Source organism: Homarus americanus, unplaced genomic scaffold, assembly GCF_018991925.1.
Source record: "Homarus americanus isolate GMGI-L3 unplaced genomic scaffold, GMGI_Hamer_2.0 scaffold54443, whole genome shotgun sequence".
Lineage (NCBI taxonomy): Eukaryota > Metazoa > Arthropoda > Malacostraca > Decapoda > Nephropidae > Homarus > Homarus americanus.
The window spans coordinates 2,949,124-2,968,679 of NW_024750852.1; the positions used below are offsets into that span (position 1 = coordinate 2,949,124).

A 19,556-nucleotide genomic window follows, 5' to 3' on the forward strand; every position below is an offset into this window, starting at 1 on the left:
GAACTAAAATTTTATGGGTGAAATGGCGGCATGGGGTGACTTCTCTTCCACTGCAATGCCTTCTCTTATCCCTTCTCCTCCACCCCCATTCTAATTCCCGTCATCATCAACCAGGAGCATGCACACCTCAAAGTAAGTGTACTTTACTGCATTTATTTTTCATTTGTATGTAATTTTTGGTGAGCTGGAACCAATTACCCAAAAACTCATTGAAACTGGTTTCGGTTAACGAGCAACCTCCTGGAACGAATTGTGCTCGTTAACCGAGGGACCACTGTACTATATCACACGTCCCATTTTTAAGACATAACCCCTATAATTAAATTAAACATGAATTAAAAATGATAACCACATTATCACGGAGTCTTTATTTTAATACAGCAGCCACTGTCTATCAAAGAGCAATTAATCACATTGTTTTTAAGCCACATAACTGCCAAAATAAACAAAGTATCATGGACAAAAAATATAATAGAAGGGAAGGAGGTTGGAGCAATTACATGGTACAGGTTGGGTAGCCCTTATCCAAAATGCTCTGAAATGCTTGAGTTTTTTTTCTAGCACTACTCCATTGTTGGGTAAGCAGACACTTCTTTACAGTGAAATTTAGGGTAAACAAAAATTTTTGCCATATCTAAGTTAATCAAGGATGTCTTGGGGTATTTTAAGGTAATTACTTTGCATTAGTAAGTAAATAAATGTTAAAGTAATTTAGCATTGGACAGACCGGCCATTTCTTGATTTCTCGAAACAATTCCGCTTCTATACAATCTATACTAGGAAAGTCTCCCATTAATACGAAAGTGTACATTTTCTTGTATTACATTAATATGCAGTACTCTCATTTTTTAGGCAATGTCCTCAGACTGGTATTTATTATACTGTACTTTTAAAGTACAATATTTTATATTTAATGTTTTATTATATAGTCACATATCAACAATGTCATTATCTTCAAGAATCAGCTAAAAAGTATTTGAATTGTCACTACTTTTCTCTGTTGATTTGGATTTTGTGGAAATATCTGGCATCTTCCAAGGAGTTGTTGAGGGAGGCCTCATATAAAATTATTAATGGATTATTGGCAAAGATCACAAAGAACACATAATGACAAAGTTTACAATTTCAGACAATAATATTTTTGGGTTAATTTGAAAATTTTTAGTGCATTTCAGAAATAAATTTAGGGTAAGTATGTACAGTATGTGTAGTGAATAAAGGTATGACATAAGCTGCTTAGTACTTCAGAGTTAAGCATCATGGCGATGCCAAACAGACGGTAGTGATTGCTTACCTTTCTGATTCATTTATCATGTATTTCACACAAAATTATTATAAATATTTCATAAAACTACCTGTAGGCTATATGCATCCATATGCTGTTAATAAAATCTAAATGAATTTCGTGCATAGACTTGGGACCCATTCCTGCTGGGTGAGCTACCGCACCATACAGGTACCTATAGAGGATACTGTATAGGTATTCTCAAATCCGAGCCCCTTTTGGTCCCATGCATTTCGGATAAAGGATACTCAACCTGTCATTTACAAAGCCACTGACTGGTAGAGTGGTAAAGAGTTTAATCTATACACAACATAAAGTGAGAATATTAAAAAACAACAAACAAGCTTTATATTTTAAAATAGGTTACTACCGCTACTCATTTCTTATATGTTGTACAGTCACTCACAATAGTCCTGTCGCCTCTCCTCCTGACCCACAAACACCGAGATTCAGATTCGTGAACCCGAAGCAGTAGACACCGATACATTATTGTCCCTAAATGTTTCGGATTCACAAGTCTGAATCTAAAGGTTCGTGGTTCAGGAGAGATGACGGGACTTTCGTTGGTAAATGTGCAAATAAATTTGTCATAAATTTGATATTTATATCTCATCAATTGCTTAAAACAAACACGGTGCTTTGTTCTTATAACACTCTTGGAAATCCTTTTTTTTGTAACTGATATATTTAAATACTAGCAGTCATTAAATTAGTTTAATATGCAGTAATTTTCATCCAAAAAGACTATCATTAAACTAATAAAAAAATCCATATACAATGTACTTTCTCTAAAGACAGCTACAAATTATATATATATATATATATATATATATATATATATATATATATATATATATATATATATATATATATATATATATATATATATATATATATATATATATATATATATATATATATATATATATATATATATATATATATATATATATATATATATATATATATATATATATATATATATATATATATATATCACACACACAGAGTAATACCTTGGTTTACGCGGTTTGACAACGCGGGAAGCGGTGAGGGCAGGGTGCGCACAAGGTCGCCCAGTCATCAAAACATTACCGAGTCCTTCACCAGCCACCCACCAGAGCCGGCCCAACTCAGTAATAGTGAGGATATGGACGTATATGGACTTTGAGGGGTTTGACAAAGAGGCCCTGCAAGCCTCTGTGGTGGATAGTGATACAATTGATACAAGTGATACAGGTGAGGGCCAATAATCAGCCCTCTGCCTCGGAACCAGCCCCCCATCCCCGTGTGCCCAGCCATCTTTTCTACTAATGTAAGTGTTAAAAAACCTAATATTATTGATATTTCTCTTAATTATTAATTGAGTGTGCATACCATCATAAAATTAAGATGTTATTTTTACTACAATGTAGGTATTGTGTCTGAAAAAGTGGAGTTTGGGGGTCGGCCCAGTCTCTATTTCAATATTTCAATTTATCCCATATGTTCTGTTATTCCATTTACGCATTTCTCGTTTTACACGAACCTCTGCGGGTTCAATTGACCGCGTAAATCGGGGTATTACTGTGTGTGTGTGTGCAAATCAAGAGCCAGAGTATACTGACCAGAAAAACAGTAGTGTTGTGTGCTTGAACATCCCCATTGACTGCATCACCCTGTGAGCGCCAACAGTTGGTACCAAGTCATGTAAAGGTCCAAGACAGCAAATAAGAGAAAAGGCCCAGTCATATGATCCACACAAACCACAAACACAAAAGTCGTTAAAAGAAATTCTGAAAGATAATGCTACTAGTACTAGCAAGACTGTGAAGGAAATAAAGCCAGAAAAAAAAACCTTTTACATAATAGTGACACTCCACACTGAACCTCTTTAGCAGATGAAGCAAAGCAAAAGCACAACATGTACAACCTCCTCCACTACCAACTGTTACAATCATTGTCAATTCACCTCTCTATGTGGTGTGAACCCCGGGAGTATAAACTCGAATCCAAAGCATTCAAGAACGAGGGAGGGAGGCCGGGGGAAGACTGGAGCCGGTATGCGTGTGGGTGGTGGGGTAATACAGGGGTTGAGGAGGGTAAGAGGGGCTAGAGGGGTGGGAGAGAGTTAAGCAGTTACTTGTGCAGTTACAGTGCAGGGTATATTAAGCAAGGATGTAAAGATGTAGGACAAAACACAAATTATGATTAGAATGTGTTGCCACATTAGGGTGGTATTCCCAGCTTGTGCTACAGGTCTGAACCATTATATGCATATTTACTGTCCACAATTTGGAAAACAATAGGCCACTGTGATGACAAAACAATCCCCCTCCCCACAAATCACAAACACACAATCATCGGTCATGCTACAACTGTCACTTACTCCAAGGGTGATAGGGAAATGGGCTGGGTCCTCTACATAATGGACGAGTTGTCAGTTCTGGGTAAACACAAGAAATACACTCTGCCACGTGTGTAGAGTGATACAGTATATATAATTTGTAATACGAGTTTAAAGTCCTGCTATAATAGTCGAGATAAGTTTATTTCTCTAGATTCAGGGCCGCCATTTGCAATGAAGTCACCACCTACCCTACAGAAAACGCACGGAGGGAGATACGAGTCAATTTAGAAGTAATGACATTGTCTGGACTATATTTTGAGAATGCCTGATACTAGGTAAACATTAAAATATAGTGCTGTTATTGTTTTGATGATTCACTAATGAACCACTCGGATATATCATCATTTATATTAATTAATGGGTAAAATTTTACTCTAGCTACCATAAGCATTTTGATGCTTAGATTCGAGATAGGCTATATTGGGTAAATTTTAAGTTTTGGTTATCCCTGTAATTAGACATACAGATTATGTTTTTCGGATGGCTTGCAATCTGTTATGAACGATTTAGACCTTCATTTATATCGTAAATCACTAGTTTTGAGTTAATACCCCCCCCCCTTTAACGGTGTATGTTTAGCTAATCTTTTAACTTATAATATAACTTATCATACCCTAACCTAACCTAACTTAACATATGACCTGCATTTTCTTTTCTTATGAGATAAAAAATGTTTTGCGATAGAAATCCTGTAGATAGTGTGTCTTATTGCTTAAAGTACTTAATCTCATAGTTAGATTCTTAAGGTTCCCCAGATGACCAAAAGCAAAATAATACCAATATTGTTTGGAATGTTTATACAGTGAACCCTCGAAGATCCGGACTAAAAGGGGGGGACCACCTGTCCGGAAAAGCCGATTGTCCAGATTTTCCGGCGAATAGTAAATGATATATGAAACACCAAAAATACAGTACTAATGTAGTGATAAACAAATTACCGTATATAAACCATGCATTTATCTATGATAACATAATAAAAAAACATTGTATCATTACTAGAGTGAATGAAATAATATTCCCACAAACAACAATTGTCACCTCTGTTTATGTCAAAGCAGCACCCATGGGCCTAAAATGTCCTTTGCTCTGGTTTGGGAATGCTTCTTAGGGAAACTTCTAGGAGGCTTCTTAGCCAAGAGCCCCCCAAAAAATTTTCCGGATCTTATGAAATCCGGATTTCTCAGGTCCGGATCTTCGATGGTTTACTGTACTATGAAATTTGTAGTAGGGGTAGTAAATATCCATTGAATTAGTTCATGTGCTTAGTAATCTTTATATATTCAATATAGTATTACTGTGTTGCACAGTAAAGCAATTAATTATCGAATAATATTTATTTACAGAGCCGATCAGCCAAGAAGGTTGGACAACTACTTCCAGGGTTCATCAAGGCAGATGAAAGAAATTTACCCAAAGTAGATGTCTTTATGATTGTAGAGTATTATCAAGAACTCTGTCATCCAGCTATGAAGCACGTTGAATTACATCAGTCATCTGATCATCTCAAGCCCATCCCCTGGCCATGGTTGTCCCTAGTCCTTCCACAACATTAAGTACACACATCAGTGATGAAAACTTACATTTTGCAGACATGAAATAGAGAACAGTGATGAAAAATTCCCTGTTGGAGTTATCGGTCTTTTGCATCATTTTGGCACCCAGCAAGTACCGGGTAAATACAGTACACACGATGATACTTAAGCAGTAATTTATTTTAACCTAAAAATAAGATATACCTGTGTATATCAACCTTGTATATGGCCACAAGTCCTGTATTTCTGCTGGCAGCAACACATACACCACAGCTAGCTGGCTCAAGGCTCCCACTCTGCGGCTCGCACTAGTCAGTGACGTCACAACCAATCACAGAGCTTTTTGCAGTCACGTGACTTTTTAGCAACTTTAACCCTTATTTTTTACACTTTTTGGCCAAATTTATTTAAAATTAACATCACCATAGTGAATTTAGGGGTTTTCTTAACCCATTGACCAGCCATCTTACAAAAAAATTCCGAACGACAACTCGTCCATTATGGTGTCCATTTATAATGGGGTTGCATTTATGACCCAATGAATAACAGATCCATACCCAGGAAGTTGTGAAACAGTTATTTTAAATAATATGATGTAAATAATGCATCAATGTGCAGGATTTCCACCTGTATTTTTTATTTTTTAGTTTCAGTGCAGATTAATATCTATCTGTTGTCTACTGGATAGTGAGACGAGGTGATGAAGGGAGAAAGGGGTAGTGTGGGTGTCAGCGCTGGGTATAGTTGAAGGCACCGGTGCACCGTGTTTAGTAAGCAGTCCTCATTATATAAATGCTGATACTTTATAATATCTGGTGCTTCCTTAAGTTGGGAAACACCAATAACACGTTTTTACCCACTGTATTATGTGGACATATATCACTGCTTGTTAACTGTTGTTAATATCCCCTCCTGCCAGATAATAAGTTAGCTGGCAGATGTCAGATCACCATGTGGGGGGTAAAGAGGAGGTAATGGTAGTGGAAGCAAACCCCTGGCTGTCAAGTGAGGTGTCTGGGTAGCCTTTTGCAGTTCCTAACATGGTATATGCAGGATGCATAATTATATAGATACTGTTCTGTACTCTTTAAATGGTGTTTGTAATGATAATATACAGTAACCTTTGTTGGTGACAGTTGAAATATCATACTTCAATGGTGCTCTGCTAATAGCCAACCTGCCTGGGCGAGGCAAGACTACCCTGTCCTTGGCTCTACTGTGGCCACTTTATCCACCAATGATATCATGCTTTATTATGAGATCAATTAGGTTTTACAGTATGGCTCTATTACTGAGTACCGTATATACTTGTGTGTAGTTCGAGTTTTTAAGACCAAATTTTTAGGCAAAAATTTGGGGGTCGACCTCTACATGGGTAATAGTTTTGTTAGGTTGAATCCGTGCATGATGGGAAGGGCGAAGAGCAACTTTTAGCTTCAGACATGAAAAATATTTACCATTTACTGCCAGTAAACAATGGAAACATAAAATATGAACCAATTAGTAATGAAAAGTTGTGCATTGCCTTCAGCAGATGAAGCTCACCAACTTACAATAGGTTAAATTACTTTACAATGTGCTTTCAGTAGACTATGTTGAAGTTCTTAGCACAGGCTAACTTATCACATCATATACGGTATCAATGTACTCATTGATCTACAAAAAATACCGGTAATAAAAACCTTTCCGATACTTCACACTTAATATAATACCCGGTAATCCACCTCAACCTCATATTGCTTATAGCGATGCACGACGCACCACCAGCTGTTGAGTATCAGCTAGACGATACACGTGCTTTTCGAATCGTTTTCATTTAAAAAACTGTTACATCACACGTATATTTTACCTTAACTGTGCCTCAATGAATATATTCTCGGAAATAAATAGTAGTTTTGCTGAAACGTGATGCATTTCAATGTAAAATAGGATAAAATACATGAAGAAAACAAAAGACTTTACCTAACCTTCTGATGTTCAAGAGATGTTACACTTTTTTTAATAGTTTTCGGTTAAAATACTGTTATATTACAATGATATTCTATTCATACTGTGCTTGATATAATACATTCACGGAAATGTAATATTTTTGCTGAAATGACGTACGTATTACAATGGAAAGTGGGACAAAACCATGACGAAAACAATCGACTTTCCCTTTCTTTCATTGTTCAAAAGATGTTACCGTAATCGCTTTTTGAATGGTTTTCTGTTAAAAAAAGTGTTGTATTACAATAATATTCCCTCCCAATTGACTTGAATAAATACTTGAATGGAAATATACAATATTTTTGCTGAAACTACCCGCATTTCAGTGTCAAGTGTTGTAATAATGGTAAACAATTTGCCTTCGGCACTCGGTGTTTCAGGCACGGTGACCCTCAGTTTATAGGACGTAGTGTTTTAGTGAAGTTTTTGCTGTTCCATTACCCTCAAAAACTTGGGTCGACCTATAAATGAGGCATATCATAAATTAATGATTTCTTGGTAAAAAAATCAGGGTCAACCTATAAACGAGGTAGAATTATAGACGAGTATATACGGTAACTAAAATTTTTATATTTGATGTAGTAAATTGCTACAGAGGTACTTAATTATACTGTAATACGAAAAACATTACACCACATAGCATACTACCATTATTTGAGTGTTATTTGATTGGTCCTATGCATGAATACACGCCTTAGAGATGCCTTTTCATAAGTGCTTATATAGCACATCCCGTGGATTTTTATATACATTAAGCAAATATAATTAGTTTCTTATAAGTGAGAGCATGCAAAAACCATACCACTCAATAAATATGAAGTACAAGAGACTGTAACAGACATTAAAAATAATGTGGCTAGTCTTTGGCTTCATCATGAGTGGAGTGTGAATGAAGGATTGTGGTGGTGGTTGGTGGTGGTCACATAATATCTCAAAGCCATCGGGTGTCGTTCATACAGATATCAAACTTTGTATTAGTCAATAAAATTATAGATACCCACTCTATGAGGTTGTCTGGTAGGCTTAGATATAACATGGAATCAACCCTATGTCATTCTATCCACCTACTCACATTTAATATAATAATGTACCTTGGAATCTGAGACAGTGTCTGTGGTGTGGGCAGACGAGTTTTGTCTTTTTTCACCATTTTAGCGTTTTACCATATATGACTTCGGAGATGTTATTGCATAATCTCTTATCAATACTCTCACATCATTTAATCTATCAGATGTTACAATATTGTATTCTAGCATACAACAAACTCATACATATAATGTTTCTTCATATACAATGGCACACATGGTCATGCCTCTTGCAGGTATTAAGAAAAGTTACCAAGCAGTGTTATACGTCCACATAATACAGCGTATAAAAATGTGTCATTGGTGTTTCCCAACTTAAGCAAACACCAGAAATTATACAGTACAGTACAGGTAAAACCTTAATAAATTGGACTTAACTATATCGGATTTCGCTTTTTTTGGACTACTCGAGGTGTTTCAGACTGCCTCTCTATTTATCAGAAATATTTTAAAGGGTCCGGAAAATCATGCATTAGTCCGGACGGTTTGTGAGTTCCGACATGCATGAGTGTCACGCGGCACATGCCTCATACCTTTTTATTTATTCATATATATTTTTTTTTTACGGGGAATAGCCCACCCGGGCACAAGTCATAGACCCACAAATGGGCCTAGGGGGCAATAAAATAAGAGTAAAAAGAAATTAAAAATAGAAAAGAAAAGGATTATATTAATCTTCACCATGAAGATGCCGTAAAACCAGCTTTTGGAAGTGAGACAGATTGTATGAGTATGGAAACAAATAAGATGGCAGAGCATTCCCCAGTTTGGCTGTGTGAGGAAAGAAGGATGTACTATAATGGGTTATTCTAGTGTGACCGACATCCACAGAGAAACAGTGGACCATCGTGGGCAAGATGAGTGTTACCAGCCCACGGCCTTGCCGGCGGTACACAGATGCCAAATCCACCGAACATTGCCTGTTAAAGTACCTGTAAAAGAGAGAGTGAAGCAACATTGCGGCGAAGAGAAAGTGAAGAGATATTATCAAGTAAATGAGGAGAGTTAATTAGACGAAATGCCTTTCATTCTACCCTATCCAACAGTTGGACAGAAGAGCCACCCCAGATATGAGAGCATTACTTCAAGTTAGGACGAATGAATCCCTTATAAACTTGAAGCAACTACTCAGGAGTGAAGTAGCTACTGCATCCGTACAGCATTCCCAGCTTTTGGGAGGCAGCTTTAGCAATGTTATGGATGTTTGTGTGTGAGTGATTAGTGGAGAGGGGGGTTGTTTTGTTAACCAGTGGCCAAATTGTGGACAGTAAATATGCATATAATGGTTCAGACCTGTAGCACAAGCTGGGAATACCACCCTAATGTGGCAACACATTCTAATTATAATTTGTGTTTGTCCTACATCTTTACATCCTTGCTTAATATACCCTGCACTGTAACTGCACAAGTAACTGCTTAACTCTCTCCCACCCCTCTAGCCCCTCTTACCCTCCTCAACCCCTGTATTACCCCACCACCCACACGCAGTCTTCCCCGGCCTCCCTCCCTCGTTCTTGAATGCTTTGGATTCAAAAGTCAATACTCCTGGGCTCACACACCACATGGAGAGGGTGGATTGACAACATTGATTGTAACAACTGGAAGTCCAAGAGACTGTACAAACAAAGAACAGTTTACTTAAATAAAGCACTTTAATCAATGAATCTGATGTTGGTATCTATAGTATGAACAATTATCTTTGAATGCAGTATACTACTGTATATTGTTTAGAAAAACAAAAATGTAAACACTAAGAAAAAACAGTAGGTGTCAAAGATTTCTTCAATATTTATATCTAAATAGGTATGTAACATGCAGTAATACCTCATTTACCAGCATTCTACTATGATTGCAATCCTTACTTTTAAAAATATCAGCTTCATAATTGTTGACTCTCCCAATACAGTACAGTACAGTACAGTACTCTGTATTATCATCTCTCAACCTGATAAATCCACCAGAGTAAAATCCCAGTAATTTTATTTCAAAGCCACAAAATTAACCAATTTACAACATGTGGAGTGAGAACTGGACAATTTACACAATGCAGTATGGCTAGTCAAACAATGACTTCAACCTGTTTATGGGAGTTCCACACATTGCTGACACACACAGTCAATATGTATGCTCGACTTGTGAACAAAGGATGAGATTTGTCACAACAATTGGTCTATGGACTGTACACTTATCTTGCAATTTAAACGAATCTTACTTTGACTACATACCAAGTTAAATAGAATTAGGATGATGTTAATGTTAACTGCTTTACTAACTTGCTGTACCTAAGAATATGCTGACATAACTGAAATGTTCCATTCTCTAATTTTACTCCTGTTTAAAATTACTACTGAATGGTTGTTTGGTGAAGCAATCTGTGATATTAAAGTTATCTTTATTAGACAGTACACTTCTGTTGTCCAATTCCTGATGTCAAGCTGTTTATTTATACTTTTATCTCTCCCCCTTTGTTATACGCTTCTATGCATTTTATTTATCTTCATCTTCTAACATAAAACCCCACTAGAGAGGGGAGGGGGGGGGGGTGCAGTGTAGCCAGCATGGTTGTTGGCTGCCCTGCCTTCACTTCCCATTCTATAAAGATAGGTAATGATTCACAGCTGGATGGAGAGTTAGGGTGCCCTGGGCACACTTAAGACAGGAAGCAAACTTTGTATATTTCAAGTGTACAGTACCCTAATTTCTATCACTAGGTATAATTAAATCTTTAAGTTTTTCTTCCATCTACATACAGTATCTCTTCTGGATCCTGTGCAAAATACTTGTTTGATACCTGAATGTGTAAAAGTGACGACTTAACTATATATATATATATATATATATGTATGTATGTATGTATGTATGTATGTATATATATATGAAAAGTTTACACGGCGTGCAGTGTAATGATTTTAATTGTGTTCCCGGGCATACACAAATGGGAGGAGCTTGTGATCACGTCACCACCTCCCACACACACCCAGCCACCAAGGCTACTCGCTTGAGTGAGCCACGCTCTCTGAAAGAGAGAGGTGCAAATATATTCTGTTCAGTCTGAGTGGAGATATAGGCTCTCAAAGTGGGCGCAAAAGTGAAGAATGCCGGGTGGTGGTGATACGTATATTTGCACCTCTCTCTTTCAGAGAGTGTGGCTCACTCAAGCGAGTGACCTTGGTGGGTGGTGGCTGGGGGTGTGTGGGAGGCGGTGACGTGATCACAAGCTCCTCCCATTTGTGTATGCCCGGGAACACAATTAAAATCATTACACTGCACGCCGTGTAAACTTTTCATTTGCGCCAAAAATGTAAAGATTTCAATTGCTGCCACTGTGTGTGTATATATATATATATATATATATATATATATATATATATATATATATATATATATATATATACTGTGTTACTCTCAGAAGTGCAGCAATCACCTTTCCTCATTCTCTATATCTATCTCAAAATCAATTAAAATTTTTTCATGTACTGTATATACAGGGGGCCCCCAACTTCGAGGGGGTTGGGTTCTCAAAATGGCCATGAATCGCCAAATCTGCAAATAACATTTGTGGGCGGGCGAGAATATACATTTTTACTTGTGTACAAAAAAATTTATAATAACTTAGGTCAATTATTTCTTTTGCCTGTAGTATCACACACACAAATAATAATTGGAAAATCATCACAAATAATCAGAAATAAATTTAAAACAAATTTGACAGTGTCCCCTCAAGTTCGTGCTCTATTATTAAAGTACTGCAATAGCTGCAATAGAGCACGGACTTGAGGGTAGACTCACATTTTCAATAATTTTGTTTTCTGATAATTATTTGTGAGAGGAGTTTCTCATTATTATTTATTTGTATGTGTTTTCTGTGTGTGTGTCTACACATGCATTAGATACACACACAAATGTTATTTGCGGATTTAACGATTCACGGCCATTTTGAGAACCTAACCCCCGCGAATTTGAAGGGCATGCTGTATATATACTGTCTATATTCAAGACCAGTCAAAACATTATTATACGTTCTTCCTCAGTCGTTACTTTCATTTAGTTCATCTATTGGAAACTATCTAGTAATTTTACAAAATACAGTAGTTTCCTTTATTGATGAAACAAAGATACATGAGCTGCCAATAACATCATAGAAAAATACATACAGTAGTCAATTCTGTATTTATAGGATGGATACTAATAAAAAGAAAAACTTTAATTCATCCCAGATTTGGCAAAATGAGGTTTTACTGCACTTATGCAAGCACAACTAGCAAACCCAGCTTAATATATATGCCAAATAAACAATATAGATTTAACATTAAACAAATAAATAATTAGTCAGACCTGATGCAGTGCTGGACCCAAGACAGGAACAAGGAATCCTTGATACAAGAACTCCACCAACTGCTTTCTTACAAGAGGATGGGCAACCTGAGGTAATAACATACACCAAGGAATTACAAGAAATTCTTAATTAATAGAATTTCTACTTTACACTCACACACCATGACTCAACATCCGCATCAAGTTTAATCTCATCTAGTTGGCATTGATGCCATTCTCGCATCACTCAAAACAAAAAAATCTTCAAATTTTTAATGGTGAACAAAGAATAAATGATTCCATTTATGATTATTTAGTTTACAAAGTGATTTTCAGGAACACATCCTTATCATCAATTGATGTTTACTGCACTTGTATAAAAATACACTAAAAACTGTTGGAATTGGGAAGAAAAAGTCCTCTACTTTCATTTTTCTTTCACTTGTTTCCTATCATTACTTCCTCCCCTCTGTGGTACAGTATCTGCAAAAATTAATCCACCTTACACAATACTGTAGTTGGTTAAGAATAAAATTAGTAAATATATATTGTACATCATTTCTCTACTGTATACCATGTTAATGATATTAATGATGCAAAATGAATTGAGATATTTTTGAATAATTCATCTATGAGGAACTTTTGTTGCACAGTAAACCCTTGATAACTCGGCAAATTCCGACTTATCAAGGCACTTCCCCCTTCTACAAAAATACAACAATAAAAAATTATTGACCCTTTATACTGTATGTGTACATGTAATTACTAAATGTAAAAAAGTAACACTTACCGGCACTGCAAGCGAAGAATGATGCATCATAGTAGGTGACACAGAGGCATGGTAGGTGACATAGGTGGCCAGATATGCCAAAATTTACCCATATACTTTTATATATCTCGGCATTTTCCGAGTTTTACTAAAATATTCTGAGACCAGATCCATGCCGAGTTATCAAATGCCAAGTTATCGAGGGTCTACTGTATGTGGTGTGGTTAAGGTCAGATGTTTCAATCTGCTACAGGCATTATCTGATATGTATGTGGAAATTTAGAAATAACTAAAAAACAAAACATTATCCATTAAATTTATATATACAGTACTGTATTATCTTAATTTTTTTACTTTTATCCTCTTGGCCACTGATCGGCTCATTAAACACTTGGGCAGTTGTTCACGTTGGCAGATACTGAGCATGCACTGGCTCCTGAATATATCGGAACCTGCTCCAGTGTTGGTCAAGTCTGGCCTTGAATGAGCTCGCACTCGATGCCGTCACAACACTCTCCGACAGATTATTCCAAGAGTTCACATTTCTCCCTCCGAAAAAGTTTGCCCTCACAGTGACCCCTTGTAGGGATTGACATCCTCCAGCTCCTGTTATGTACACTCGACCAAGTAGTACCCCGAGATGTTAATACACTTCGATTAGGTCACCCCTTGCCCATCTGTAGTATACACTCCTCGCCTTTGCATTATGCGCAAGGTGGCCGACGGGAAGTGATCTTTGCTGAAGTGTCTCACACCCCTCCACTCCAGTCAGCTGGGGCTGAGGCAGGTGTTGTATGTCTGGCAGCGAAGGGAGACTCGAGGACAAGTCAGCCAGCAATCAAAACATTCACCAGTTGCCCGCGTAAAGTTTGTGAATCAAGATTTATGAGTTTTGCCCCCTCCCTCCCCCACCCCCAACATTACCCCTATTTATTACCACAACGCCCATTGTTTCTTTGCCTTTTTTTTACCACAATGGACAAGAGGAAAGATCTAACAAAAATGCAGATAGCATCAATTAATTATTAGTCTGTATAAGGGCAAGAAAACTGTAAAGGAAATATCAAGAATTGTTGGTGTGAGTCAGCTACTTCCCCAGTCTTAGTGAGGATCTCTTTCCCAACCTGCTCCAGCTTGACAACCAACACAGATTTAGCTTCCTCTATTTTTGTCTCTAAGTATCTCATTCCCCTATGATCTTCAAACATCTCGCTTTCTTTAATTTTGCAGTTAGGGCAATACTAGCAACAGCCTTCATGTTTACCACATTCAGCCCTGTCCTAAACAATGCAGGGACCAGACATGCATAAAGTTCATCAAACTTCACCCTGCAGCTTTTGCATATCAACAAACTACCTGGTGATGCTGGGGTTTTAGCCCTTGATTCCCTACACCTATTCATGTCCTGTTACAAATTTTCCTCTTCCTTTTCCGTACTTTACACCTATAGGATACACAGTGCTTGACAGCTGTCACCGTTGGGGAGGGGGGTGAGCAGACTCGGTAAAAATCTTCTTAGGCTTAAGCCCAGTTTACAATGTGATATAATCCAAATCGTCGACTTGATAAAAATAATGATCTTTATTATTACACAGAAATTAAATCTCAGAAAGGTTAATATATATACCTTTAAGTAAAGCCTTCATCAACATCAAACTTTAAAATTGTTATTAAAAATGTACAAAAAGACAGAGTATGTTTTTATAATTGAGGTTAACTATTATTCTAATACAGCGAACCCTCAAAGATCCAGACTAAAAGGGGGGGCCACCTGTCCAAAAGAACTATTTGTCTGTATCTTCCAGCGAATGAACTAAAAGTAAAAAAAAATTATAGACAATGTCATAAAAATACAGTAAAGGGGGTCCCTGGGGTACGTACGCGTTCCGTTCATGAGGACTTCTTTAAGTCGGAAATGTACGTAAGTCAGAACACATACTCTATGTGCACTATATCATAGCCTAGGGGCTTTAATATATCTCGAACCACTTAATATAAGAGAAAAGAAGAAATTAAATGACAAAATACAGAAAAGGTAACTAAAAATTCAAGCTTAACACTTACTGTATTTTACGGCATAAAAGACGCACGGCCATATAAGACCAACCCCCAATTTAGCAGGGAGTACGTATTTAGGGAAAAAACCTTTGTGGATTTTCCTCCTGTTGCCATAATTTTCTTAAAATAATATATACAGTACAGTAAATGTAAGGAATAAACAAAAATAATACCAATAAAGTTTCAACAAAAACTGCTGGATTGCCAAACCAGCAAATTAAACCTTAACACAGTCGCTATTTGCATATACATCTGTGCTCCCTGCTTTTCCATAGCAACGGAAGTGCTACCTTCGCCAATTCCCTAGCAAACAGCCCCCCCCCATCCCCCCTCGCGCACGTCTCGCCTCCTCCTGCTCCCCCACTGAGCCAACCAGCTAACTCGTGTGCAAAGAAATGTATATTCCCTTTATATGTTTGCCCTTAGGGCAATTATTTCTTTTACTTTTTCACAATATGTATGTAGGATGGTATTTGCATGTAACTGAGTAAAAATAAATGAAGAGTTACTTATATCTACCCAAAAATACGAGATGAAAAAACCATAACACCATACAGCCTGGCCCAGTAGCCTCGGTAGCGATTTTAACCTGCCTAAATGCCGCCAGTAATGTTAACAGATGCAAATGTTATATGTTATATGAAAATCTTCATTTGTATCAGGTATTTATAGATTTAAAAATAAATATTGCAGGTCTGAGATATTATATGAAAAACTTAAGGCCTAAAACCCCCGTCATGGGGAGCAGGAGGTGAGGTAGTACCATTGACAGGTGGCATAGGCCCAGGTCTAATGTTTATTTATCGTGACTAAAAGGATCGTGGAAAAAAAAAAAAAAAAAAAAAATTACAGGTTTTAGCCCACCTGGGCACAGGTCACTGACCCACATTGACGCGAAAATTTAATAATAATAATAGTAATAATAATAATAATAATAATAATAAAGAAATACAAAAATGAAAAAAAAAATATCAAGAGTGAGAAACAATATACCTGTATGTATGTTGTGTTGTCAAAGTAAGAGAAACAATTAAGATCCTGCAGAAAGTCAGATCATCAACCTGGGACTTGGTCACTTAGCAACAGGGTCTACCATTTGACAATACATCATGCTTCCAATATCTTCCCAGACGGTAGTACCTCCTTGTTTGGTACATTAGCTGCCTAATACCTACACCAGTGAAACTGTTGCTTGATATACAGCCCTTTTGGCACAAGTACACACACCTCTTTGAATATCATCACTTAGAACTGCTTATCAGTCGTCATTTTCATCAATTTAAAAAAAATCTGTATAAGAAGGTGAAATCTTTAATACAGCACTCATTTTATACACCTGGTCACCTCCACATCTTAGGGGCTGTAGTGTTTACATTCTTTCTCTTGTTTTTGTCGGTATGACAACGACGGGAAATATTTTCCAACAGTAGAAGGTAAGCAAATGTAAACATTGTATCATTACTAGAGTGAATGAAATAATATTCCCACAAACAGCAAATGACAACTCTGTTTGTGTTTCTCGCCTCGGGCACCTGTGTCCCGTGCGCTGACATCTTAGTTACATGGGCCTAAGATGATCTTTGCTCTGTTTTGGGAATGCTTCTTCGCTCCCGGAACCCCCAAATTTTGTCATAATCTTACGAAATCCGGATTTAATGGATCCAAATCTTCAAGGGATCACTGTATAATGAACATCATTTTGGATGACTTCTGGTATAAGCATACAGTACTGTATTCTTTAAATAAAATAACACGGGTATTGATGATCACTTGTCAAAACATATCTAACCTGAACAACTGCATTGCAGAATTCCAGAGAATTCAAGAACAACTGGAGTTGAGGAATATCTACGATGTCTTCCATACTGAGGCGGTGCCAGCCATCAGACTCTACAGCCAATGAGCGTGGCAGCATGGAGTACAAGCCGCTAAGACCCGCTGCTAATACCTAAAAACATAAAATTATGAATACATTACATAGGTCTTCACTATTATAAACATCCTGATTTTAAAACCCTATTCCAGTGTAAAATTAACATACTTCAAGCCTCAAAAAAAAAAAAAAAAAAAAAAAATATATATATATATATATATATATATATATATATATATATATATATATATATATATATATATATATATATATATATATATATATATATATATATATATATATATATATATATATATATATATATATATATATATATATATATATATATATATATATATAATACTAATAAAATTCGTAAGTCAAACGAAATAAGAAATAAAAGTTTCCATATTGTTTTTGTAATTCAACTTTGACTTTAGTTTATGTATACTTGAATATTACCATATAAAATGTGGTTATTCTTACAGGACAAAAGTTTGAGTGCTGAGCAATGTACTGGCCAACAGATGTGTGTGATGATGAAAGGGCCATACAGAGAAGCAGAGCATCCCTGGCCTGCTGCCCTATGCCACCCTCACGATGAACAAATGGCAGCAAGAGGGAGAATATCACGAATCTGGAAGAAGATTGAAGAGGCATAAACTATCTTAAAACAAAAAGAAAACAAATTACTATATTTTCCCCTAACCAGAAATAATATACTGTATAACTTAATACTTATTTCTGCATTTGGAGGTTTCATTCTTTGATAAGTGATCCATGGTCATAAATACTGGTAAACTTCATACACCCACCCATCAACAGCATGCCCATCCCAAAAACCACTTGATGCCATGCTCTCCCATGATTAACATGCAGTGAAGGTAGTAGAGATGAAATGCTTAATACACATTGGGATCTCATCCCTCACCCAATTAAGTTAGAATTCATTTCTTTCCTATAATAATCCAGAATAGTTTATCTAAAAATTGGGTTAAATAAATAAACAGTAGACTCTTGCTGTTCACTGGTTTGAGATTCACGATCTCAATGATTCGTGGTCAGGAGATGGTGGCTATGGTATCAAATTCCCCTCCCTCACACAATTAACTTTCGCCAACAACTCACCCCACATTACACACACACAAACCACCTCACACACACACACACCTTCACACATGCCCTAATGAATGGAAAACCGCATTTGTCACCCCCATCCCCAAGGTCACCACCCCACAGTCCCCTAACGACCTCAGGCCAGTTGCCATTACCCCCATACCCAGTCTACTTTGTGAGGACTTTGTTTTTGAGTGGGCATTTGCCAGTATCTATCAGTCAATTGATTCACAGCAATTTGGCAATATAAGGACCTCCTCTACATCACACTACTTGGTGAGCTTTCTGGATTTTCTCCACAAAAACTTGCAGAAACGAAAGACATCACTGGCCGTTGCCCTTGTGGACTTCAGGAAGGCCTTTGACCTTGTTGATCACTGCACTGTTATCAACAAGGCTATTGCACTAGGGCTGCCCACCAACCTGGTCTCATGGCTCACTGATTTCTTGAGTGGACGTCACCAAGCAGTGAGGTATCAGGGCTTGGTCTCTACATTCCAACACCTCACCTGAGGTGTTCCCCAGGGGACCAAGATGGGACCACTGTGTTTCCTCATCCTGATCAACGACGCTCTATCGGACACTCCTCACAGGTGAAAGTACGTGGATGACTGCACTGTGGGGGTTTCAGTGGACAACACCGCACCAGACTACTCATCGCTCCAAGGCACCCTGGACAGGCTACAGGCATGGACTACGGAGAACAAGGTCACCATCAACCACACCAAAACCGTAGTCATGCACATCAATACCGCCACCATTCCAGTGCAAGCCCCAGCAGTCACAGTGGGTGCCCATCCTCTCCAGCTGGTGCAGTCTGCCAAACTCCTGGGTGTAACTATAGACAACAAACTTGACTGGAAGGCCCATGTAAATAACACAGTCAAGGCAGCCTCGTACCGTCTCTACATGCTACAAAGACTTAGGTCACTTGGGACACCCACGCCAGAGCTGAGGACCATCTACAACGCCTTTATTCTCCCCAAACTAACGTATGCGTCACCAGCCTGGTCGTCTTCTCTCAACTCCACCCAACAACGTCAGCTAGAGAAGGTACAGAAAAGGGCCTACAGAATCATGCTCGGCGCAGAATACTCCGGCTACACCAACGCTCTCTCCACCCTGGAAATGCCATCCCTCAGTGAC

The 19,556-nt window shown here is 37.5% G+C and overlaps 1 protein-coding gene across 5 annotated transcripts in view; it reads right to left on the reverse strand.

Moving 5' to 3' along the window:
* LOC121854370 (FHIP family protein CPIJ015043-like) overlaps positions 1-19,556 on the reverse strand; it is a 55,309-nt gene that overhangs the window by 24,772 nt on the left and 10,981 nt on the right. For 2 of the 5 annotated variants that reach the window (XM_042348995.1, XM_042348994.1), the window contains exons 5-8: positions 17,781-17,931; positions 17,211-17,369; positions 12,616-12,702; positions 2,893-2,943 (exon numbers count right to left, since the gene is read on the reverse strand). In XM_042348995.1, coding sequence (XP_042204929.1) covers positions 2,893-2,943; positions 12,616-12,702; positions 17,211-17,369; positions 17,781-17,931 — 448 coding nt within the window. The remainder of the gene's footprint in view (positions 1-2,892; positions 2,944-12,615; positions 12,703-17,210; positions 17,370-17,780; positions 17,932-19,556) is intronic. The other 3 variants (XM_042348998.1, XM_042348996.1, XM_042348999.1) reach the window with 2 other exon arrangements.